This window comes from Rattus norvegicus, chromosome 5 (assembly GCF_021556685.1).
Source record: "Rattus norvegicus strain SHRSP/BbbUtx chromosome 5, alternate assembly SHRSP_T2T, whole genome shotgun sequence".
Lineage (NCBI taxonomy): Eukaryota > Metazoa > Chordata > Mammalia > Rodentia > Muridae > Rattus > Rattus norvegicus.
In genome coordinates, this window is record NC_141538.1 from 119265551 (window position 1) to 119292380 (window position 26830).

Here is a 26830-nt window from a genome sequence, read left to right on the forward strand (position 1 = left end):
GTATGTGTTTATGCATATATCAATTACTGATAGCCTTCTGAGCATTTTACCTGAATGACCCATTGGCTATCTGAAATCCCCCTAAGTTGACCCTGCATCTCTCACGTCTGGTCCTTCCTGTTTATAGTACCATCCCCTTCTCAGCCACAGGAGCTTGACACATCCTGGCACTCTCTTCACCTCACAGCTGGTTCATCTCTTTCACCCTTTGGATGTGACCACCTCCACCTACTGTACGCTTGCCCTGTCTCTCTGTGGACCCCTGAGATGCCCTCCGGTCTGCTCGTCACCTCCTCAACTGTGGCCAACCCAGTCCTACCTTGAGTCACACTTCTGAAGGATGTATTGACCATGTGCTTTCCACACAAAAACTGCTCAGCTGCCCAGCACCTTCCAAACATCGTTCAAGTGCCATCGGTACCCAAGGTTCTGCCTGTTGCCTCCAGCTTACCATCCCAGACTCAGATTCACCCACTGTCCAAGCCAGGAGCTTTTTGTTTCTCGTGTCCCACAGAGTTCTCTTCTAGGATTTCTCAGGCTGCTCTGGGCACCTTTGCTGCTCTGAACTGGACTTGCCTCACTTCATCTTCAGATCACATCTAGGTTCCTCTCCTGAGGCATCATCCCATCCCACGCTGATTTTTTTTAAAAAATCCTCTTAACATTTTATACATATAGGTGTTTAGCCTTCATGTATTTATGTGTCCTGCATGCATGTATGCCTGTTACCTGTGGAGGCCAGAAGAGGGTGTCGGGTCACTGGAACTAGTTACAGACAGGCGTGAGCCTCCATGTGGGTGCCAGGAATTGAACTTGGGTCCTCTGGAAATGTGGCCTGTTCTTACTGATGAGCCCCAAGTCTGACTTAAGCTATAAGCTTTGGAGAAATGGAGGGTTCACTCCTGGGTCACCTTTGCATTCCTGATTCATAAGTCATAAGTAATCAATAGACACTTGGGGAGAGATGCCCAAGTCAAATTGGACTCATGCCTTCATTAAATACTGTTTAAAAGAGAAGGTGGCTTTTCCTAAAATGTGGAACAGCTCTGGAGTTAGGCAGAGCAAATGCAAAATCTGCTCTACGACCTCAGCAACTTCTCTAACCCCAAGTCACAGTTTGCTTAACTGCAATGTGAAAGCTATTTTACTGATGATACCTTAGGGGTGCAAGGAAGATGTGCAAACCTGTGATGATTTCCACATTAAACAACAAAACAAGGAGCTGGAGAGATGGCTCAGTGGTTAAGAGCACTGGCTGCTCTTCCAGAGGTCCTGAGTTCAATTCCCAGCAACCACATGGTGGCTCACAACCATCTGTAATGGGATCTGATGCCCTCTTCTGGTGTGTCTGAAGAGAGCAAAGTGTACTAACATGCATAAAATAAATAAATAAATCTTTAAAAAAACAAAACAATAGCAACCAAACATGCTTTAATCCCAGCTCTCCACAGGCAGAGGGAAGAGGATTTCTGTGAGTTTGAGGCCAGCCTGGTCTACATAGTGAGTTCCAGGATAGCCTGAGCAACCTAGTGAAACACTGTCTCAAAAAAAAAAAAAAAGCAAGAAAAAAAAATAGCAGGCAAATGACCCATTTCTGTTCCTGGACTACAAGAAGAACTCAGTAGGAAAAGGAAATATGATACAAAAAGACGCTTACTGTAGTCCTAGCTACTGAGGAGGCTGAGGCAGGAGAATGATTTGGGTTCAGGCATTCAGGAGGTAGGGACACAGACTGTAACCACCATTTCTGACCTGTGTCCAGCAGAAGCTTGGCAATGGCGAAGTTGGAGTGCGACACACTGTAGTGAAGGGCTGTGTTCCCGCTTCGGTCAGCCAAGTTGACAAGTAGCTTCAGAAGATGTGGAGACTGAGGCTGGACCTCAAGGAGGCAGGCGGCCACGGCCTCGGGGCTAGATAACTTCCGGCTGGACACGCGGAACCACTCCTGACTGATGGTATTCAAGCTTTGCCTCTGAAATGGGAGAAGACTCTGATGACAAGAGCTTCCTGGCCTGGGTGCCCTAGTTGGAGTTCTCAGTGGCCCTTGTATAAGCCAGCTTCGGATGCACCTCTCTCCTCACTTCCCCTCAGCCCTTCGTATGACTTATCGGGGTCTGAGATGGAAGGACCATGAACCCTGTGGCACACTCAAGGCCTGTGTGATTCTACTCCCTCACACCCCTACTTCCCATCTATTGGCAACCATGTTTAAAACAAATATGGAGAGACATCAGTTCTGTGTGTGACAAGCCCAAGTGGTTAAGGCCACATGTTTAGAATATTTATCTAAAGGCAAGAGATGCTACCGGGATGTGGTGATTTTAAATGACCTTATTCTCGTTCTAAAAGTTATTAAATTCGCATGACCAGAAATACGTTCTAGCTGAGCTGTGTGAGCATACACCCTCATCAAATATTTCTTGTCCCTGTTATAACCCAGGTCTGGCACCCTTGTTTTCATAGTTCTGTAGGGTGAGGCAATTTTAAAACCTACTTTGTCTCTCAGGCAAGGGCAAGGTGAGGGAGATTCCCATCCTAAGGTGAGATTTAATACAGGCGGTGCTAAACTTGCATATGCGTAGATTTTTCCAGAACAGAAACAGAAGAATTATTTGTGGCTGAAACATTTCTAGGTATTCAACTATCTTCTTGATCTATGGAATCAAGAAAATATGGAGGAAGGCCCTGGTATGATGGAATATAGTGGTAGATTTTAAACAAAGAGCTGAAGCTAGTGTCGTGCTTGCTTAGCGAGCACCCAGTTCTCAGCACACAGTGACAGGCAGAGGCAGGAGGATCAGAAAGCTCAAGGTCACGGCAATATAATGAGTTTGAGATCAGGTCGGGCTGCAGGAGAATTTATCTCAGAATGAACGGACAGTTAGAACAGAGCTTAGTTATGTAATTTGAGCACCAGGAGTCTCCATCAACTGCCACCTCACGTATTGGCTTCTAAGCAGTCTGGGAAATGCTATTTGCCAAATCCACTAAGATAAAAAATAAAAAATTAAAAAACAAAAAATAGGAGAGCTGGGTGGGTAACAAACACGGTTGAATCGATCGGTTTGATCTCCGGGCTGCCCTGCTGAGGAAGCGAACAGTCTTGAAAGCGCTTACGGGTTTTTTCACTTTGGGCCTGACAGCTGTCTCCTAGCCCAGCCCAGTAGCTCTTGATTAAAAATAGAACATAGGAATCACAGGTTCAAATCTCCGTGGGACATAAGGGTGGGGGAGATCGAATGGATCTGTGTGTTCTGATTTCTGGTCTCTTGACCCGTCAGTATACATTAAGCAAAGCAGTGGCGTAGAAGAATCAAATGTGGGGGCTCAAGGGTGATGGAGACAGACCACCAATCACTGTTATTTACTAATGAGGAAACCAGGCCTGGGCACTGAGTTAACCGGAAGTAGGACCCAGCCACGTGCCTTTTCTACTTTACCCATGGTTTTGGGAACCGCAAGACACTTTGAAGCTTAAGCCACATTGTCTAGCAGCAGGCACTTGGTTATGACTTCTAAAACTATTTCATAAAATGCCTTTGAGACCATGATCAGCTACTTTTTCTTTCTTTCTTTCTTTTTTTTTTTTTTTTGTCGAATCTTTGTGTAACCCTGGCTATCCTAGAACTTGCTCTGTAGACCAGGCTGGCCTTGAACTCAAAAGGTCCACCTCCCTCTGCCTCCTGAGTGCTGAGATTAAAGGCAGGTGCCACCACCTGGCTCTGCCAGCTTGCTTGTGTGTATTAACCCTACTCTTCCCTCAGTCTAGCCTATCTCCTGCAGGAACAGCATTTGTGTAAACTGTAGAATGCCTGAGGGGATGCTCTGTGTGTTCACACACACTGCTGCCTTAGGTAAGGGACCAAAGTCACCCCCATCGGAAACCTCTGTGCGACACTGAAAAATCTGAGTACCAGGAGCTGCTTGTTGGTGGCCCCGGCTTCCGGCAGGTGCTGGCTCAGTGCCTGGCATGCGTTAAGAAACTCCTCTGAGGGTTTATATCTAGGGAAAATAGAGAGATTGCATATCAACTTCAATGTACTGACAAAAAGGACTTCCACTCTCCACTTTCAGCAGCTCAAATAGTCTAGAGGGCGACTTTTCCACAATGAGGGAAGTTCCTGAACAACATGGCTGCTCATAGCTTTTTGTGGTTCTGAAAGTCGGGCTCTGTCTCTTCATGCTGCTTTTGGCAGGGGCTGGAACAGTTGAGGAAGACGTGGGGCAAGGGCCCAATGGTAGTTACTGCCCGCCAGGAAGGAAAGTGTTGCTGTTCTACCTGAGTGCACAGAAAAAGCCAAAGAACCCAGCCCATGCCTGCCGATTCTTCCCGTTAGTCCTCCATGAAGGACAGCACAAACGGGAGCCAAGCGGGGAGAATGAGAGCCTGTGAGGCTGGTGTATCACAGTGGCAGGCACTTGTCCCACTACTGTGAGGACATCCTCTGCCGTCTTGGGCTGTTGCAATGGAGCAGGCCTGAGGGCCTGCTTGACTGTCGGCTCTGTTCTTTCATCCCCCACACCCAGGCTGAGGGTAGCAGAGGTGACGTCAGTGGTTCTGGTTGGCATATTTCTATATATTGAGAATTTACTCTGAGCTGGGCATTTCACAGCATTCCTCATACAGTCCTTAGATCAAACCCATTTGGCTGCAATCCTTGCTTCCTGGATGAGGACATTGAGGTGACTACAGGTTCAAGACCCGGATGGTCCAAGTGAGGAACTGCAAGTTTGGGCAGCTGTCGCCAGCCACTCAAAGCTCCATGACAGGAGAGTCTGTGTGGAATCAGGAGGACCTGGGCCCAAATCCCTGCCCTACTCATGGGCATCACCTCATCTCCCAAAGCCTTTGTTTCCACATCTATACAGAAAGGTCTACCTTCCAGGACTGCAGAGAGGATTCCATAAAATAACATGTGCCAAGTCCGTCCTATTCACAGCACCAACAAATGCTTGTTTTATATATAGAAAAAAAACCTGGGCCATTGGGGATTTTCCTCATGAAAGCAAGAGTCACATGTGTTTAGTTTACCCAGCAAAGGAGTTGGCACAAAATAGAATCGCAACAAGTGTTGTTGAATGGATTGATAGAAATGTACACACACAAAAGGGACTAGATAAAGAAGAGATATGCCCTTGCCCCTCTTTAGAGGAACATGTGTCCCATTTTTACCCACATGACTCACCTCTCGGCCTTCATGTGAGAGACTCCCTTCCCCGGCTCACTCATGTGGCCTGAGTTACCGGTGCCTTTGGAGACTCCCTGCCCGGCCTCACAGCTGAGATGCATGTCTCTGTCCTCCCTGGGCTCTGAGCAGTCTTGTTTCTTCTCGGTCTCACTGTCAGACAAGTCCTCAGGGGAGCTGTCTTCCCCACTGGTGTCCTCGCTAGATGTGGTCTCATAGCTACGGAAGAGACAAAGGTCATTTGGGTCATACTTCTTGACCAGGGCCAGTGGTTCAATGTCAACATCAGTACGTGCTTCTGGAATCCTGATGTTAGGACCAGAGAGGAGCCCAAGTCTCAGGATCCCCATATCCACCTTAAATTTCCTCCTTTAGCCCCCTTACTCTAGTCCAGATTACATCTGGTGAACCCTCAGGGCCTGTTCCACACAGGCTCTGTGTGATAATAGCCACAAATAGAATGTCTGTGAGCGAGACTGAAGGGAGGAAGACTTACTTCCAGTAGAACGTGGGTTACAGTTGGGCGTGGTGGTACACACTCAGGGCAGTGAGGCAGGAGGGCTGAGTGAGTGGCTATCTTGGGGGGCTACAAAGTAAGATCCTGTCAAAAAATAAAGTGTGTGTGTATGTGTATAATGCGGGCTTTTAACCTTGGTCACACACCAGGACGTTGGAATACTTAGCATTCTCAGTATGTGCGACTGTACCCCAAGCTAACTGCACCAGTCTCCATGATTGGAATCAAGAATTTTCAAAGCTTGGTGCCCAGGGTACGAGCACGTGGTTCTAGAGTTCCAAACACTGAGGAGTAGCCAGGAGAAGAGTCGGTGGGCAGGGCAAGCAAGCAGGAAAGAAGGCAGGCGGCAGGCCTTCAGGACCCTTCAGGGTCTGGGCTATGCAACCCATTCCGGTGTTTGTAGCAGCGTTCTGTACTTCCTGCCAAGAGAACTGCCAGTCAGCACTCTCTTCTTTCCTATGTTTTTTTAATAATTTATTTATTTTTATTTTATGTACACTAATGTTTGAGGGTGTCAGATACTCTGGAAGTCGAGTTGCAGACAGTTGTGAGCTGCCATCTGGTTGCTGGTAATTAAACTTGGGTCCTCCGGAAGAGTAGCCAGTGCTCTTAACTGCTGAGCCATCTCTCTAACCCCCTCTTTCTTATTTCTTAAAATTGTATTACATATATTATTTATTTATTTATTTGAGTACACACACACACACACACATATCACGGTGTGTGTAGAGAGAGAGGTCAGAGGACAAATCTGAGGGAGTCAGTTCTCGCCTTCCACCTAATCCTGGGGATTAACTCAGGTCCTGACTTGGTGGCAAGCGCTCTCACCTGCAGAGCCTTCTCACTCAGCTCCTTTTGCTCTTCACTTCCCTCTGAGCTAAAGGTAGCAACCGGGATTCACTTGATTTGTTTTTTTAAACCCTGTCACCTAGCATATAGCTATCTTCTAATGAACATTTGTGAAATGACCAATTTAGGATGCAGTCAGGTACAATTTAAGAACATACTGTTCAACCACAGACTGCATACACCAGATTGTACTGCTTAGTGATGTCACTGATGACGTAGCTTGTGTAGCCCTCTGATGCTCACACAGTGATGAAATCCCTAAAGGATTGCTTTCTCAGATGGTGTTAGATGGCCTATGGCTGTGTCTGACTCTCACTCTCCCAGCCTAGAGAAGGCTTGGCTCATGTTCTGTATGAATGGACTAGTTGTTTTTTCTTTGATTTGTAGTACATTAGAGGAAGAGGAAAAAAAAAGGTGGATTGGGCTCGTGGTAGACAGAGTGCGTCCTAGTGTGTGTCTGGGTTCAAGTCTCAGCACCAGAAATAAATAATAAATAAATAAATGAATGAATAAATAAATGAATAAATAAAAATAAAGTTCAACAAACCAGCCATGCTTGTGCTAGTTTCAGTGTCATGTTCAAGTCAGAGACCTTCCTCACAGGACCTAGAGACCCTGAACTCCTACAAGCCACCTTGAGGTGGGCTCTGGAGAAGCCAGGACAAGCCACACTATAAGTAGAGGTTCCAATAGATCAGCACAACTGGCAAAGAGTCAGACATGTGCAAACCCAATATGGAGTGTTAACAGGCTATGGAGTTTGAGTCCCTGCAGGAGAATGAGAAACAGATGTGTCCCCCGGGGAAGGGGTCCTAAGGACAATAGCAGGTTAGGGAGCAGGGAAGGCATTCTGAGCTTCACGAGTGATGCTTACCCACCGTTAACCCCAACAAACTGAAGGTTCTTTTTGGTCCCATTACCTCCTGCACGGAAGCCATAGTCTTTCTTTTTCATTATGGATTTAAGGCTGGTCGACGGAGAGATCTCTAAACAGACACAATATCACAGGTTAGAATGGCCTTAGGGAATTTAAACCAGATTATTGCTTTGAGAGGATATGGGTATATGAAAAGGGAGAAAGGGCAGGGGGTGGGGCAGATAATGCAGATCAGATGTTTTGGGGCTGTTAGCCAGAGGGCCTCAGGCTCAGTGTTTGTAGAGCTGTGTACCTAGAAGTAATGTCCTTCTCTCTGTGTGGATGACAGAGTGTAGGTTGATGTCAATATGCAGGCAAAGGCAGGTACAGGATAGAATGAGGCCCGTCATTGGATGAGAAGGAAGGATGGGTGGGAGAAAGTTTTAGAGAGGTGAGGAGACCAGAGCGAGGGAGAGAGCAGCCGGGAGAAGCAGCATGGAGGCAGACATAGATGATTCTCACCATGCATCTTTACATAGATACAGGTTGTTATGACTGTTCTTAAGGGATGGATGTGTACAGGATTTTGTGTGTCTAGATGAGCAAACTATATCTTATCTAGGTGGGTGGTTTATATCCTTATCAATTGGTAGTAAGTTAATGGTGTGGATGTATTGTACATTGAGTAATTAACATATAAACCTGGTTGTTGAGTTTGTTGAGTTATGGCTTCACTAGGTTGTTGGGAGTGTGAGCAGAGTCCATGACAGGAAGCCATGCTTGGGGCTAGCATGGCATGGAAAATAGCAAGAGCATGTGGATCCGTGAGGACTGGGAACTCACGGGAACCAGTCATGTGCTTTTTTAATTATACCACAACAGCAGAGTAGTATTGGAACGCGTCTCAGAACCGTGCGTGCGGTGTTGGCATTGCCTTTATCCCGGGGCTGGGGGTCTGGAGCTCAGACTTGCACACAGAATGGTGTGGCAGAGCTCAGGTCTGTGGATGTGATTCTATACCCATCTCTACCCAAGGACATCGCAAGAGTGCTTTGGATAGCATTCACATTGTCACTTGTGATGACACTGGACTCATGGCTGATATGTGACCCAGGTCACAAACCTTGTGCTATGTGATGGCACGGAAGACAGTTCCCTTCCCAGTAAGTCTAGAAGCAGCAGAAAAGTTTGGCAGCTGATTGTGACCTGTGGCAGGGAGCCAACTTACATTCTGTAAGGCATTAGACAATTCAGCTTCACTCAACAGCAGAGAGTGTGCGTGACGACTTAGTCATCTCTGCTCAGCTCACGGGTGACTTCCGTATGTGAGCACCCCCTCCTCTTCCTTGCCCTCCCTCCCTCTTCCTTATCTTCTCTCATGACAAATAGTAAATGAACGATTTCAGATCTTGTAGGATGATGTCATTATGCGGCAAGGCGGGTCCAGCCTATCACTGAATGAGAAAGAAGGGTAGGCGGGGAAAAGTCAAGGAAGGAAGAAGAGGAGGAAAGAGAGGAATCAAGATGGACATGACAAGGAAGATGGTTCAGATCCAGGTGGTCTGGGTCAATTTTTGTCTTGTCTAGGTGGGCGGTTTCTATCTTTATTAATTGGCAGTGAATTTATTCTGTGGATGTATTGTGGATTGAGAATTTAACATGTAAACCCAATTGCTAAATTACGAGTTTCTGGAACTTTGATTTACTGGGCTAAAGAGGACACTGTGTGAAAGAAATGGCTGAGAGGCAGTTGGAGCGTGCGGATCTGCTTCTGTTGCTCACGTGGAGTAAAAACAAGCAAGGGCCCAAAGAACAAAATGTGTGTGTGTGTGTGTGTGTGTGTGTGCCAGGCATGGTAACTACCGCACGGGGACCGCACGGACAGGGTGACTAAAAGGGAGACAGCTGGGAGAGGGAGGCTTGCAGGAACTGACAGAAAACGTTCCTTTTTAATTTTTACCACAACAAGATCTCATCATAATGTTCTTCCAAATTCAAGTTAGAGAAAACCTCTGAAGTGAGAAGCCAGAAAGGAAAGTGGGAACTGGCAAAGAAGGGACACCCAGGAAGAGTGTACCTGCAGGATCATTGTCCGCCCAAGACAATGGCCTGCACACAATGAGCTACAGACAAGGTGCCCTCAGGGAAGGCTCCGTGCTGCTTAAGGCTTGGCAAATAGTTTCTCCTCCATACCACTCTGTGGCCTGTGGTAGCTGTATGTGGTGGCTCTGCAGCCAGATACAATCCAGCAGCAAGGCCTCCACAATCAGTTTTTATTCTCGTGAGTCCATGAGGGTGTTAAAATCCTTTTCAAAAACATACCCGTGGAATTAAAAGCCCTCATCCCCTGAAGGAAAGTAGGCATGAATAGTTACCTGGAGGTGGGGGAGGGGTGGAGGAGGGCGGAACAGGGGATTCCTTGGGCTCTGGAGCCTGAGCTGAGTAGGCAGAGAGCAACAGGTTAAGGGAACTGAGCAGCTGGTTCTGGATGCTGCTGAGCTTGGAGGCAGGCTGCTTGATGGCGCTGGCCAGCTCCGGGTACCCGTGCTCCAGGCAGTTCCACTGCTCATGCAGTAGCTCTTGGATCTTCTTGACATACTGCCCGATTGTGGCGTCTTGTGGGGAACTTGCTGGCCTTCCTGGATGCTCTGCCCCTGGGAGTTGTGAGCTGGCCTCCTCCCTGATCACTGGAGCAGATTCTCTTCTGCTCCAGGGAGAGCCTCCTGCTTCCCTGCTCAAGCTCCCAGCTCCCCCGTCTGGGTCTCTCTCCTGTTCAGAAACCTCCTCTTCAATCCGGAGTTCCATGGAGAGGCAGCTACATAAGGATGAGGCGAGGATCTGCTCAGGCCCCCTTGGCAGTGACAGTTGGGGTGGCAGTGCGGGTTCTTCGGGGCTCGGATAGCTTTGCTTGTGATTAGTTTGGACCCATGGGAAGCCATTCTTTTCTGCTCTCGATGCCCAGCATTCAGGAACTGGGGTGCTCAGCAGGTTGACCCCGATGTTCTTGTCCTGTGACTCTCTAGGGATGAGCTCACGGAGGGGGTCAGTGTTCACCATGGCGTCAGTCCTGTCCAGAGTGTCACTGGCCTTCTCTTGACTAAGCTTTTCTTCTAAATGGGCCACGGTACACTCCAACTCTTGAATCCTCTGCTCCCTAGCCTTGGTCTCTTCTTCCTGCTGCTCAAGGGCAGCTCTGACCTGAGCGAGCTCTTCAGTTCTCCCTGACAATTTGTCCTCTAGGTCCAGGACCTGACTTTTCAGACTGGAGATGCTGCTGGTAGCAGTCTCCACCAGGCCCAGGCTCTCCTCTGTTACCCGGACACCGACACTCCTCACATCCACTTCTATGGGTGGAGGGGGCGGGATCTCACTGATATTGAGCTCAATTTCCTCCAGGGAGAGCTCGTTCTCAGGGATGGGGGACGGCAGAGGGGGAGGGCTGGGAGTGGAGGAGCCAGGTGATAACGCCAGGTCTGCTGTTCTAGTATGGTGCTGAATGTCTACCTCCTCTAGATCCACTGAGACATTCTGAACTGAGGAGGAAGGAGCCGGCTGAGAGAGGTGACTTGCAGCCTTGATGTCACCTTCTTCTGGTTCAGCCCCCTCCCAGACCGGCTCTGGGATTGCTGGCTCCAGTTCTTCCACCGCTTTGTCTGTTGACTGGGCCGCTGCTTGGAAACCCATGAGCCCTTCTGCAGGGTCAAAGGTACCATCCCGGACACTGCCTTCATCCTGGAGAGGAGGGAGGGCAAGAAGTGCAGAAGGGCCTGAGGTCAGGTTGGGCACTTCGGGGGCCTGGTTTTGCAGCAGTGTAGCGGGCATGCTGGATGCTCTCAACAACTGGGGCCGTCCACTCCCAGCATCCTCCAGAGAACCAGCCTCCACCTGCCTGGTGTCCTTTGCCAAGAGGGCCTTCCTGTGGTAACTCAGCTCATTGCCATGCACTGTGGCCTGGGGGAGATCACCCAGTGGGACTGACTGGGATTGCTCCTGGGTCCCCAGGGATATCTTTCTGGGTACCACAGGAGACCAGTTCTGCTGGGGAGGAGCAGCATGGGAGCGGTCCCCACTGTTGGGAAGGCTGAAGTTTCGGGGCAGAGTACTAAACTTAGCCTGCTTGGCTCTCCTGTGGATAGGAATCCTTTTGATGGTGTGTCCCTTCTCAATGTCATCCACGTATTTGAGAAAGTCCAAGTCCAAATGAAAGCCATATGGGGTCTCCACAGAGTAGGGGTAGCTCTTTGGAGGCTCTTTCTCTTCATCCCCCTGAGGGGACTGGTCCTTGGCTAAGAGATAACAGACATACAGAAAGAAGCACAAAGTTACATCGAGGCTCTCTGTGACTTTGACCTCACATTATCTACCGTATGAGACTTCTCTCCAATGCTCCAGCCTCTGAAGGGTGCCGCTCAGTCTATGGACTTGGTGCCTGTGCTGGGATAGCGTCTTAACAAATCAACATGTGTGTAGCCAATGTCTGCACTTTCTTATTTTCAATAAGCCTCAGTTGTTGTTATCACGAACCTGCCTGCGGACCAGGAAAACAAAATTGCCTCACACTGTTTTTGGGGTTGCATCATGTAACTGCTGAACTGAAGTCCAGTCACTTGTCAGGAAGGGACGTAACTCCCAACTGTCGGGTACAGACATAGAGGACTACCAAGGGCGAGACAATTTTCTCAGCATTCAAAAAGAAACTGGTATGCCTAAATTGGTTCCAGTAAATCTCACAAAAGGCTAAGCTATGGATAATTTATGACTCCTGCATTATTTAAGCTCCTGGGGTGCCTAAGCCTCTGGTTACCTAAACACCAAAGAGAAATGGAGCAGTTGACCATAGGTACCCAAAGTTCCTTCCGGATAAACTGCATATGGGGTAGTAATGTGAGTTCTGCTTTCAAAACCTGTGCTAGTGAGGAAATACCACACTTTTCACGGACTGTGAAACAATTGTCGAGAGAGGAGAGCCCATAAATGTCAAAAGGAACTGACATACATCTTCCTAAATGTGGGGCCCATGGCCTCCTAGGGAAGCCTGAACCTCGGTGGGAGGGAGGCATGGAAGGGAGAATGTGGTCCCTTAAACCACCATTGGTCTCCCTTCTGACTCCCACAGAAGACATGAGGAACCTGTCAGTCTAATGACTACTGAAGTCACTGGGACTTGCACATAGACTCTCCCCCCACTGCCACCCCCCCCCAGGCTAAATAGTCTTGATCCTCTGACGCTGTCCTTATGACAGACACCCTTGTTACCTCTGTGAGAACATGCTTTGAGAAATATGAGCTCGGAAGTCAAGAGTACAGAGGCTGGCTGGCTATGGTAGGGCTCACCAGTAGGCTCAGGACTCAAAGGCTGAAGCAGGAGTTCAAGTTCCAGGCTAGCCTGAGCTCTATAGTGATACTTTTGTCTCAAAAGAAAAATACAAGATCAAACAGGGAAACAAAAAGAACATGGTGCCTCTCTGACCTTGGGGAACTTACCAGCTTCTCTGTGCAGTATCATTCATAACGTGGAAAATAATAATAGGTGATGTACGATTATCATGAGGCCTGATGAATTAATAATGAATATGATATACTCAGTCCCATGCCTGGCTCATGATAAACATTCTCAGTGTTATAGTTGCTATTCTTGTGGAAGACCAAAATATAAAGAACTGAGAGGTCCCAAGACATATGTGACTCATCGCCGGGAATGAAGGGGGCCTGCCCGGCATTTGCTGGGATTGATTGATTGCTGGGTTTCAGTGCAAAATTATAAAACTCCAGCAATTCAGTCAATTTACCTTGCCTACTACTTACAGAGTGCCTATGTGTCAGTCACTGAGCTATATATTCTGGAAACACAAGGGTGAGTCAGGAATAGCTACTTCCCTGAAAGGATTTACGGTCAAATAAGGCAGCAGCAAACAGTGCAGTGTCCCGGGCACAGTCTACAGTGGTCTCCTTCACTGACTGACTCTTTCCTGTCTCTGGACATATTTTTTTGGACATAGAGGAAAACTTTACCTTGCTAATGGGGGGAGACTTCACGAGAGTAACAGAAAATGAGATGCTATATGAACGAATAGAAATTGCCAGGACAAGAGGGCAAAAAAGACTTCGTAGCAGTTTATCTCCCAGATGACTCCACTGACTCCCAGCCCCATTAGACAAGCAAGCTAATCCACAAAGAGGGAGGAAACCATTTATTTACACCTTCGAATCTCTGCTGGCTCTTGATGCTTTGGCCAAAAGAATACGGTAACAATGATGCTCAGAGAACTCAAAAGGTAGGAGACCAGTAGTTTCTACCATGAGATAAATCTCTGAGGGTGTCATGACGTGAGGAAGCTTAAGCAGCTTTCCAGAGAAGTTACCTGGAGAAGGAGCAGGGGTGTAAGGAGGGTAGAAAAAGTCTGTCCTATCCACTTTAGCCCGAAGTATAAAAGTCACCAAGGGACATCTGACTACAGGAAAGACTCAAGGGAGGAGCTCTCGGCTAAATGTGGATCAGTAATCAATTATACTGTGGGAAGCCATTAAGTTTCAGGGTGGTCTGTGCTCCTGAAACAGACAGCCGGGACAGGCATTCTCTAGGTAGAGGTCAGGGAAACGGCAAAGGCATGTGCACTCCCATAGCACACCGGGGGTGGATAAAACTTAATATAGCCACAGCTGAACGTGTAGGGTGCAAGAGCAAGGAGAGAAAGACAAAATGGAGAAGGTGAAGAAAAGCTAGATCATGGGGCAGCCTGTGTGCATGCCTGCTATGAGACTTACTGTCTAGGTAATGAGATTCACTCTCTGGCTTTAAATAAAAAGTGAGTCTGTTGGGCAAATTTCAAGAAGAGAGGTACTTATTTTTATTTTTTTGTAGTTGCTCCCTGGAGCCCTGAGATTATAGTTGTGCGTCATCCTGCACAGCTCAAAATGAACGTTCTTGCCATGGATTAAAAGAAAGATGCATCAGAAGCCAGAGGCCAGTAGAGGGATTGTTGATATGATCGAGGCGAGAGAAACAGGAAGTGATCTGGAGAGGAAGAGGCGGGCTTTAAGAGGGCAGTAGTGATAGGATGGCTGAGGGAGAGAGCTTGGGGCTGTGTGTCCGATGGCTCCTCCTTCCAGCAGTGCTACATGACTGTCCAGGGGCTCCCTGCTTAGGCATCTCTAGAGGATGGAATGGAGCCAACCTGACACAGGACGTCTCTGCATCACTATTGTGAAGTAGATCTATGCTCCTGTGGGTAATTGTCACAACCACAGCAGAGAGCTGGGTGAACTTCTGGTTCACATCATGGTCCCTGCTGGACTTCAGATTTCAGCCAAACAAGGAGACAGTGTACCCCTGGCACCCAAATACCTCCATTTAACCACATACTTTCCCATCCACCTACACGTTTCCCCCCAACTTTCCCACTTCCCAAGGAGACACATTGCAATGAAAGTTATGAGAACATTCTCATTCTTGCTTCTGTTGGCTTCCCAAGTTGTACTCTGAAGCCTGCCAACCCTGAACTAGAGGACAAACCAAGTCTGAGAGGAGATATCTGTCCAAAGTTCAGTGAGGAGACCCATGACCCAAAGCTGAGACTTCTCCTAAAGGAGGGACTGCATTATTTACTGTAGTGGTCTACTGCCTCTATTCAGTAGAAATACTCCGAGTTTCCCAGTGGCCTCTGGGAGCATATCTAGTGCATGACTACATAACATCATGTATGAAACAGACTGTTGAAAGACAAAATATTGGCCAAGAACCAAGAGGAACTAAAGGAGTCTGGAACTGATATGTCGAAGGTAAGAGGTTTATGGGTCCAGAGAAATGGGCTCAGCAGTTAAGAGTATTTATTGCCCTTCCTGAGGACCTGAGTTCCATTCTCAGCACCGATGCCAGAGAGCTCACTACTGACTGTAACTCCAGCTAGCTTCCAAAGTCACCTACAGAGGATATGCCTACCCGGACATATGCACATAAATGAAATATATATTTTATAATTTATTTTTATTTCATATGCATTAGTGTTTTGCCAACCCCCAACATGCATGTATGTCTGTGTGAGAGTCTGAGTTACAGACAGCCGTGAGCTGCTATGTGGGTGCTGGGAATTGAACCCAGGTCCTCTGGAAGAGCAGCCAGTGCCCAAATCTATCTTTTCTTAAGAGGTGAGTTGTTTAAGAGGCATCTTCCCACACATACCCACACCCATAGTCACATGTCAACTTGGTTATCCTCACAGGGCCCTGCATGACACTCTCTGCATTCTGCCTTTTCTCCCAGGGCAAGAGCAATGCTGGAGCTCAAGCCCTTATGTGTGAGACTGAACCTCATGTTATGTAGTTATATCTGGTGACAGGTTTGCAGGAGTTTGGGCATGGCCTCAAGGCAAGAAGTACTGAGAATTATCTCTGTTCAAGATGAAAACTAAATGTGATAAACCAGCCCACTTGTGTGGCTCTGGGGAAAGAATCTCATATTTTGACTTTATGCTTCAGTGTCTCCCTCCGTAGAGTAGAGAGTACGATGCCTGGCTGTTTGACTATGTGGGTTAGGTAGACATGGGGAGATTCTGATGGGACTGAGGAGGATTGGCTGTCGATTCTTCCTCTGGGCTATCTAACTCTGTGAGGATCAGAGTTTGGTGGGAGGAGGAACGTCCCACAAATAACCAGACAATGGATCAGGAGGGGAAAGAAGAAAAGCAAGCTATAGGGGATTCAGAGGTACTGGAAACTGTCTCACTTCAAAAACAAAGTTGGTTGGTAGGCACTTGGAAAAGACCAGCAAACATAGCCACCAGACAGACAGACCACACACACACACACACACACACACACACACACACACACACACACACTGTGTGGGGAGGATAGGAAAGGAACAAAGGAGGGAGGGAGTGGTGGTCATTACTTCAAAGGCTAAGTGAAGTGCAGCAGGTGACTGAGTCAATCAGAGATGATTAAAGAAAGAAATCGAAGCTCAAATATCTGCCATCAGTTTCAGAAGGAAACGAGAAAAACAGAATTATGAAGACACGGCCAAATGAGAAGCTGCAAAGACGGGATTTTAACTTCTTTCAAAAGCCAAGATGATGAAGGCACGGTAGCTCATGCCTTGAATCCCAGTACTCCAAGGAGGTAGCGGTAGGAGGCAGGCAGGTCTCTGTCAGTCTGGTCTACACAGCAAGGTTCAGGCCAGCCTTGGATACACAATGAGACCCTGTCTAAAACAAAAGAAGTCAAGACACAAAGGGAGCTTCTGGGTAGAGGAGTCGTTGGCGCTGAAAGGGAGACACTGAGGAGGAAGAGCAGGGATGCACCAGAAGAGCGGCTCTCAGTGGGGAGTGGCAAACTCCTGAAATATAGGGCAATGCATTAGAAAAAGCAGGAAGCCATGCTGTGGCTGACTTGTAGTCCTAAGTCCTGCACTAGTGAGGGCCACTCTTAAGGGCTGTGTGACTGCAAGATTTCGGACTCTCCCATTACCTGAAACTAGGCAATCTGAAAGAAGACATCCACTGGAGTCAAGAGCTTGAGGTCTAGACTGTGGCCTGCAGCACGTTTCCCAGGCGTTGCTATTCCCTATGCTAGATAGTTATTACTCAGTGATTTGTGTCCGCCATCTTGCTTCCTTCTGCACCAGCCCTGGGAGATAGTACTCATTCCCATTTATACCTGAGGTATGACAGATAGTTTGGGAAAATGCCCAATATTATACCACCACTTCTTCTCATAATTGTCCTTGTGACTGGTTTTGCCTGAGGGTTAGGAGCCAACAATTATAACATAGAGAGAAGTGTGAACACTAACTGTCCATTGAGATTAGGGCAGGTTTTGGGGGGGCTGTTTTTCCTGTGCTTTATTTACTCTTCTGCCTCCCCATGGCACCATGCCCCAGCCACCCTCCCAAATGATGAATGACATGTGGTTAAGTCATTACTGATGGCCCAGAAGTTAACTATCAGACACACACACAAGGCCATTTCAAACCATCCAGCCCTGGCCCAGCCGTTAGGAGACCTCACAAATGGGCCCAGGGGAGGTCAGTCACGCTGACCTACACCTGAATACTGTCTCCAACAGCTTCCACAAAAAACAATAAGTGTTGTTGAAGTCACAAGAGCTTTATTTCCTCATCTGTTCAAAAAAGGGGGGGGAGTGATGATGTCAGGTATCCTATTTCATTCTGGGTACTTGGATGAGAGGAGAAGAAAAAAATTTAATTCACATGCATTTGATGCTTTGTAAGTCACAAGACTCCATTTTCATGCCCTACACCCACTGTGGTTCACAGCTGAAGTAGGAGCTGGGGAGGGAGGGCAGCACTCCATGTTGGGTGAATTTCTCCTGCAGACCTTTCCAGAGTCATTCCAGCAACCGATGGTGGTTAACCCTTTCCACACCAGCTAACCTTTTAAATCAGGGGACAGAAACTGCCTACCGTCCATCTTCTCCATCGTCTCTCAGGTACTCCACATCCACGGAGTCTGCGTGATTCGTGGAGAGTTCTGGAAGGAAAGAAAAAGAAGTGGTCAGTCCCACCAAAGCTAGAATATGTAGAAGCTGAGGAGACAGTATGAAGAAAGTAACACTCAGCTGGGCCTTTCTCCTAGAGAAACTAGCGTTCCAAGGCGGGAGGTGAAAAGCTAGACACGTTCCGGGTGTGTCTTCATGGAATGCTAGCAGTAGCTGACACTAAAGGAGGCACTTAACCCAAGCCCTCGTTTGGCTAGTGAGGCAACTGAAGCTAGGTGAATTGTTTTATCTGAGGCGTCTCAACAGACTGTTGATGGAGCTGGAAGGAGCATAGTGGGGCACCTGGTAAGAGCATAGAGTCCATCCATTCTCTTTTGAGATGATTTGAAGCATTCCAATCGATTTAGAGACAAAACGAGACAATGTCAGGACAGATGAGGAGCTGGGGGTTATAACCATGGCGACAAGGGGCTGATACAGAGGGGTGGTTTATAACCATGGTGACAAGGGAACGTACAACCCATTTGGCCAGAGGACATCAGGAACTTCCCAATCGGAATGCCGTCCTTACTCTGAATTAGTCAACCTTAAGGTTTGATCATCAGTCCTCAAAGTCTCTTTCTTTTTTTTTTTTTTTTTTTTTTTTTTTTTGGTTCTTTTTTTCGGAGCTGGGGACCGAACCCAGGGCCTTGCGCTTCCTAGGTAAGCGCTCTACCACTGAGCTAAATCCCCAGCCCCTCAATGTTTTAATCCATTCCCAGGACCCTCTCTACTTCCTATCCCATTACAATAACCCACCCAGAAATTGGCTTTTTGTGATTATCAATTTACATCAGAATAATGAGTTATTCTTAGCAGTGGAAGCCGAGCTGTTACAGGAATTTTAATATGTTCAATAGCCAGAACAGTGGGCTAATAATGACAGTCCTGGAATGAGGAGTGACCCTCCCGGAACACACACATCAAGGGTGGGCATGGGAGAACTGATGACATTATTGCCTGCCCCATAAGAGGGAAAGTTAGGACTGCCCGATACTGTATGTGACATAAACCCTGGGAGCGCTGTGTCTCCCCAGTGTGTGTCTTACTGTCCATCTGGGATCCTTTACACAGCCTCCACACCCCAGCCACAGGGCCTCTCTGACATCTGGCTGAGCCTCAAAGGGCACATAATGCTTGTGGAAGCAGAGACACAAGAGTTGTGACTATCACACTTAGTTTGGAGTTAACGGGTTACTGGACCAGCAAGTGCTTGATTCTGGTAGAGAATAGAGCTGGAGCAGACAAGTCAGGGATAACGAACACCACAGAGGTGGTGGGTCTAGGGGTGGCCTGGAAGGAGCCCAATGGAAAGGCATGGAGAGTTCCAACCTGGATGCTGGAGGGCTGGCCCTGAGGCGAGGAGGAGACTCCTAGGCAGAGGGCTTCCCTGTTTCTCCCATGACCCTTTGGGGGTGAGATGGAAAGCAGGGAGGGTTGGACAAGTGTGTCAAGTCAAGCTTGGGAAGTAACTTTTTGTCCCCATCATCTTAGCCTTTTTTTATTCTTCTTGCTCCCTACACCCTGTGACGTTACCAAGCCTCGAGTAGGGTTGGAAGCATGTGACATACTTGAATTGTCTCATACAGTTTGTACCTTAACCCGGATAGGATTGCTATGCTCATTGTTCAGGAGAGGAAACCGAGGCTGAGTTAAGGCACATCACAAGGGTTGCAGTGCAACAGGGGCTCCGGCCTAGCCTGCTCCGAGTCTGTGCTAGAGGTAGTGGCTATAAACACCTGTCCTTCGTCAGGCCAGCCCAGTTCACAGTTGTGACTGTCCCTTGCTCTCCTTAGGAGGAGAATGTTTCTGGCTAATACTTCTTCCTTCTCTACTCAATTCCTGAACAGCCTGTAGGCCAGGAGAAGGAAGGACATCTTGGGCCTCATGAGTCCACCACTCTAAGGCTGGAGAGCACCACACATAACCAGACCTGTGGCTGCAAATTCTAAGCAGCACATGGGACGTTAGAGTTATTGCCTTTGGCTAGGATTCTGAATTTGGTCCATCAAATGTGGGATCAGATGACTTCTAGGGATCATTCCATACACATCAGGCTGGATTTAAGAATGAAAAACTCTATGGAGGCCTCTAAGTCCCTCACCCCCACCCCACACTTGCATTCCACTAAAACTAATCACTTCAAGGCTACAGATATTAAGTGGAGTTGAAACCCAGCTCTCTGAGGAAGGGCTTCACAACTCTTCACTCTGAAGGACTCTAAACACAGAGAGGAAATGAAGGAATTCACCCCTTCCTTCCCCACCACAGCTGGGCCTGCTTTTCACCATGATTCTTACAGTAGACATCTTGGAGTTTGGGAGATTCCTCGGAGTTGGGCAGATGTTTGATGGTTAGGTGAGTGGAGAATAAATACCACAGCAGCACGTGCTGCTCTGCTGGGAACACGAGGACGAGCATGAGGATGGTCTTGTGGATCCTAAGTTCCCCTTTAACGTGGGATCCTACAGCTAACTAGAACACGTAGCCATTGTCAACACCCTGCTGGGCTGTATCCCCAGTGTGAAGCTCTTTGATATCTCCTGCTGTCCTCTGTGCTTTGTCCAGGTCTCAAGGACCCCCCAGTGACAGCCCAGCCTTTCTCAGTAGCTCATTCCATTCACAACCCTTTGAGAGTTCATAGCCGTATCTTTCTAGCTCCTCTCCCTATCAGCAGGGATTTTGAAGGTCAGGATTCTTATAAGATGCATCCCTGTATGACCCCCCAGCTCTCCACATTTAAAGCTCATGATCTGCTGCATGATTTTTAAATAACTAAAGGAGGGAGCAAGCGTATCCATCTTCAAACAGAACCTGTGGAGAGAAATGAACAGGTGCCAAGCACTGGGTGTCACCTGACCACCCTCCTCCACATAAGCAAGCATGAGAGCTGGCTCTAAATTATAGATGAAGACACTAAGGCAGCCAGAGGCTATGTGGCCAGCCTCAAGTTCCCCAGTTAACTAGGGGCAGGATGGCAAGTGTGTTAGCTTACAGGCAATTCCATCAAGTTCCTCCCAGGGACCTGGCAGTGGCTTAAGTCATCACCTGCCACCTTTACCCGTTGCCAGGTGCGGGCTGCATATAAAAGGACTAGTTGCCACACCAGTTGTTCCCCTCTTCCTGTTCCCACGTGTTTTTGGCCAGTCCCTCTCTCCCCATTTCTGTCCTTCTCTGTCCCCTCCTTCCCTGCTCTCATGGCTCTGCTCCCATCTGTCTGTCTCTATCTCCTCTCCCCCAAATAAACTTCCTCTATATCAGGTCTGCTGTATGGCTTGATTTCTCCAGGGGGGGCACCTTGGCATGAGCCATCTAGGCACCCCCCCACACATTATATTTTATAACAAAGTGTCCTTCAAAACTTAGGAGCGGAGGAGGGGCCTGAGGCTGCCTATGCAGTCCACCAAGGCAGTTGGTGTCAGCAAAGAGGGCCCCTGTACAGCTAGACTTGTTAGAAATGGTCTCCTCGAGGCAGCCCAACTCCTGCACATTTTTACCCCTGCCCTCCCCCATCCACATTGACTCCTTTTATGATGCCATTTTCAAACCCCATTTAACCTCAAGTCAAAACAAAGAAAGCTTCCCTTCCTTAGTCCTGAAACTGAGACCCGCATCTGCATTTTTGTTCTCTTCAAACTCCTTCTTTATTCTGTAATAATAAAAACTCCACTTTTCATCACAGAATAGGCTGCATGCCAAAATAAATAGCACCTTGGATTTCCTTGAAAAGAGAGCTTGGCTCGAAGCACAGCCCCGATGCCACAGAACTCTTGGACAATTCAACCTTACAAAGTCAAGTATTTAGCATGGTAGTGCACCAAATAGCATCCCCACTGGTCCCCTCATATCACCTGGCACTGACAGAGCATTCTTTCCCAAAGAGAAGTGAACGACCCCCTCCCCCCAATACACGACCCTGCCCCAATGACGCGGTGAGACAGCGGCTTTCATTCCTCATTCCAGGACCCTAGTTTTTAAGTGGAACTGTTTTCTGTGCTAAGAAGCTGTCACGGCTCAGCTCACCCATGGGAGGGATGATGATGGGGTCTTCACCAAAGAAGTGAGATTTTACTCCTAAAAGATGCTATCTGCTGAGTTCTCAGCCAGGATCACTTCCTGCCTACCAGGAGGAGGCAGGGTTGGGACTAGTAACCGGCATATTAACACGATCACAATAATCCCATTTCCACACTTTTATTCAAGTGTTTCTTTTATCTTGCCCACTCTGCCTCGGCTGCATCCAGGGCTTGTTGGAAAAGAGAGGCCAGTCGGGAAGCAAGCTATGCACATTTCGCCCCCTCAAGTGCCCCTCCACTCTGCACAGCCCAGGCAGGAAGGACTCGGCTCCCTCCTACGAAGCCAGCCTTAAGAGACTTGGCAGCGCCTAGTTCTGCTTCGCAGTTGTTTGTTAAAGGGCTCGGTCAGGTGACCCATGACCTTGTTGGAAAAGTAAATACTCACTTCCGTTTCGCTCTCTGGAATAGGCAAGCTGGGTCAGAAACAAATTTACTGTTTAATAAGTTAACACTGGGTCAGACAGGAAAAGGACAAATTCTCAGATCCATCAGCTGCAACCTTTGTTCTGGGGGAACCGCCATTGTCTCAGAGGGAGCCGTCTAAAGACATCCCCCAAACATGCAACCTTCTTTTCCTTGATGTCTCCAAATCCGGAAACTCAGGAGCAGGATTTCCCACGTCCCCCTGTAGTTCATCAGTGAAACTGACTGTGACGGCTGCGCAGCCTGGAAACCCGCTAGGTTAGGTTCCGGCGTCTTCAGACGACTCCGAACGTTAAGTGAATGAAAGTGGTTTGATTGGGGTGGGGTGATGGTAGGAAAATGACCAGGGAATTCCTGGAGTCTGGACAAGCAGTTCCCAATTTCTGCTGCCCCACCAGTCTGATTCTCTGGAACCCCAAGAGGCACCCCAACTGGCAGGAAAAAAAAGGAAAAGGGGAAGTACCTACAATACAAGCAAATTCCTGCCTATTCTGTGGTTCCAGCTCACAGCAGGGTTTCTAATCCCTGCAAGAGCCAGGCAGAGGCAGCTGCCTGAGAAGGGAGAAGGGAGGTAACCAAACAGACACAGCTGACAAGACCTGGAGTCCAGCCTGGAGTTGCTCTGTGTGACTAAGACAGACACTGTCTATTCCTTTCAGAACAAAGTCCTCCGTGTTCATCCCTGAGTTACACAGGTGTCAAAGGCTGCACCACCTTCTTGGCCTGGCCAGGTCCTGCTGTCCTGAGCCTCACACATCTCTCCCCTGTACAGTAATCATCTTTCTACTGTGTCTTTCCTGTCCGTCCTTGGCCACAGTGGCCACCTCTGGGTCTGTGTCCCTGACCTCCACCACAGTCTCCAGAAAGCACGTAATATGAATTTATCCACAACCCCTTGGGATAAACATGTCCGGTGTGTTGGGAGAACACGTGTGCTCCAGACTTCTTAACAGAGTGAAAGGTGGATCTCAGAGGTGGGTGGGGGAGGTCCTTCAAGGGTGCAAAGTTACAGGTGGAGGTTCTGTGGTACCTTTATGCTTTATATATACTCTGAGGAGCTAGTAAGCTGAGGTAAACCTGCTCATCTCCCTGAGTTGACAAGTGACCGATGAATATACAAATCCTGCTGTCTGTGGGCCTTTGGATGGCTTAGTGGGTAAAGATGCCAGCTACCAAACCTCACAAACTCAGTTTCATTTCCACCAACCCGGGCAGTGGAAAGAAAGAACCAACACCCACAAGTTGTCCTCTCTCACTGCCACACCTATCGACTGTGCACTGGCACATGGGCACACCCAGAGATGTAAAATTATAATACACCACAGTGTTACTCACAGCCGTGCACAAATCCTATGTGTCAGTAAGGAAATCAGATATGGGGTTCAGCAGTTAAGAACACTTCTTGTTCTTCTAGAAGACCTGAGTTCAGTTCCCAGCATCCTCATGAGGTGGTTCACAGCCACCTATAACAGCTTTGCCCTCTTCTGGCCACCATGAGCACAGGCGCGAGCACATGCGCACGTGTGCGCACACACACACACACACACACACACACAGAGAGAGAGAGAGAGAGAGAGAGAGAGAGAGAGAGAGAATTTAAAAAGAGAAAAACCAAATACTAAAAGACGTCTCTGTGTTTAAGAGCACCATGCTGGGCAACCCTGAGGACCAGAGCGTCCATCCATTCTGAGGTGACAACCTGGAGTTATGCAAATGCCTGAACTCCAGTGTCACCTTAACCTCAGCTCTGTCTCTAACTCCAGCTCCAAAGGAACCCAAGCACAGTCCTGGCCTTTGCACGTGCACCTGCACACCTCCACACACCCTCGCCTCTACAAACACCCATGTACGCACACAGACACACGTCCATATAAGTAAAACAAGTCTTAAAAAAGAAAATAAAACAGTAGGAAGGAACAACCAGGCACTTGACAGTGCCACCAGTCAGCTTCCTTAGATATCAGGATAAAGGCATATGTAATGGGGCCTGGTGGGCTGGTGGGGCATACATAAGATCCAGCATTTGAGGGGAGAGTCAGAGCTTCAGACCAGACAAGGCTGAAGGACAGAAATATTGTGTATGCATGGGTCCTTCCACCCTCTCTCTAGAGCAAGATGGTACTCAGTTCTCAGTTCTCTGGCCTACGAGATACCCATGCAGGCATCGGGCAGAATGGCCGAATTTCACAAAAGAGAAGTGACGTCTCACGTGAATTCAAGAGAGGAGCAGAACAGGCAAGGTGATCCTCCGGATGAGGAAAAGCAACCTTGCAGATGAAGAAGCAAAGTCTATTCTCAGAGTCGCAGAGCTACCAGGGCCCTGCTAAACCATACAGCCCAAACCACCCTTAGGGGAGATTTTCCAGGGCACTCCAGTCCCTCGTCCCTCCTTTCTTCTTTTTTGTCCTTGTACTATTACTGACTTTCTCTTAGTGGACCAGAAGCTCCTTGATGACAAGAACTAAGCTCTCCTCTTGCTCATGCGAGTCATCTGTAGTAGTCATGTTCGGGTTTTGTTTTGGATGGGTTCTCATGCAGCCCAGGCTAACGTCAAAGTTGCTATGCACCCAAGGATGAACTGAACACCTAGACTTCCTCCCAAGTGCTGCTAACATAGGCATGTGTCACCACTCTCAAATTCCCGGGCTCTTAAACAGGAACCTGGAAACACCCTGTAGAGACAATCTCTTACAAGCATCACCTGTCAATAAAAATGCCAATGGCCAATGAGCTGAGGCAGGAAATAGGAGGTGGGACACTGGCTGGAACAGAGAGGATTCTGGGAAATAGTGAGAGGGTAAAAATAGAGATTCGAGAGAGACAAGATGGGAGACGGGCAGAAGAGAAGGAGATTTTGAGGAGATGTGAAGGAAGAAGCAGGCCGGAACTGAGGGAGAGGTAACTAACCACATGGTAGACATAGTTTAAATGGGTTAAATCAGTAATGAGCTGGTCAGGGAATAAGTCAAAGCTTGTGGCCTAAGCATTTAATAATACATATTTAGTCTCAGAATCCTCATTCTGGGAGCCAGGCCTGGGAAAGAAAACAGATTAAAATTATTTCTACACATCCTACTTCTAAAATCCATAATTCTCACAGCAAAGTCCTGGTCCAGTGGACGAGGGTGAGAGTTTCCAAAACAGCACTAAAGGGATCCTAAATTCTGACTCTTAAAGTAAGTAACATAGTAATATGGTTTTATCAGTATAAGGAATGAGGAACAAAATATGCGAATCAATTAAATGCTGGCATTAGTAAACAAAAAATGGCAGGGCAGTGCCTGTGTGTGCCGTTAATCCCAACAGTTAGAAGGCAGAGGCAGGCTTCCTTTGTGTTTGAGCTAGCCTGATCTACAGAGTGAGTTCAAGGACAGCCAGGGCTACCCAGAGAAACCCTGTCTTGAATAAATTCAGTAAAAAGAAAAAAGTTACAAGAGTGCTAAGAACATTGTCTATTCTTCAAAGAAGAATGGCCTGTCACCTCCGAACAATACTTCAAAACTCTTGGGGATTCACTCAGAGCGAGGTCTGGAATCCTGCCATTCTCAAAGAGGGCATTTTGTTATTAGTGCAGAAGACATTCGTGCTTTTCCCAGTGAGCTAGAACTTTGTTTAAACTCCCTTCCTATGCCCAGGACTCCCTCCTTAGGAGCCCCAAGTCTCCAAGGTTGAAACTGGGATTTATAGTGCCAGCTACTTCACTCAGGACCCAGCCAAGTTAGTATCAGGGGACAGTCAGGCCAGACTCCTGCCCGAAAGTCAGTATCCCTGAAGAAGACTACAGGGTAGTGGCTCTGGGAGGCCAATGGAATAACACCCTGCTTTTGACATCCTGACATCCTTTTATGAACTCCTCTTCTGCAAGCTTGCTAGGATGGGTTAAAAGTTTGCAACGATGACCCTTACCTGCTGTAAGATTTGGATGTTAATTATTCTTATTTTTTTTAAACTTCTATGACTCATAAAATCATTTTTGGGAATTTTTGTTGATTGCTATCTTGAGTATTTGCTTTATTACCACTTTATCTTCCTCTTCCACTAAAAACCTTTATTACCATTCCTGCCCCCACTGGAACATGGGAATGAGTGAGTTCAGTAGACCACGAGGACTTTTGCTCCAACCCTGTGGACTGCTGGCTAGATAGTTGGGAAACCACAACTTGGAGCAAATATTTCTCAGGAATTTAGCCCCACTCCTCCTTCCTGGGTCCCGCCGTGGGAGTGTCTCATGTGCAGAGACGACGCCCTGTGTGTGGTGGGGTAGGAGGGCCTTGCACCTCTGCACCTCCTGTGCAGTCAGTGTCCTTGGTTAGAGTCCAACTGGAACCTTCTGAAACGCCAGCATGGGTGCCTCCCATGAGCTCCAGGTGCAGACCGTTCAGCACTTTTGTGGGCTATGGCTTCTGCCTTCTGGGTTGAGAGGAAGGTT

General features: G+C 47.9%; 1 protein-coding gene across 2 annotated transcripts in view; it reads right to left on the reverse strand.

Moving 5' to 3' along the window:
* Kank4 (KN motif and ankyrin repeat domains 4) overlaps nucleotides 1–26830 on the reverse strand; it is a 63928-nt gene that overhangs the window by 15380 nt on the left and 21718 nt on the right. The window contains exons 2-7 of one of the 2 annotated variants that reach the window (XM_087549051.1): nucleotides 17799–17895; nucleotides 9784–11694; nucleotides 7427–7538; nucleotides 5187–5405; nucleotides 3915–4002; nucleotides 1753–1972 (exon numbers count right to left, since the gene is read on the reverse strand). In XM_087549051.1, coding sequence (XP_087405177.1) covers nucleotides 1753–1972; nucleotides 3915–4002; nucleotides 5187–5405; nucleotides 7427–7538; nucleotides 9784–11694; nucleotides 17799–17844 — 2596 coding nt within the window. In that variant the 5' untranslated portion in view covers nucleotides 17845–17895. 2 annotated transcript variants of the gene reach the window in all.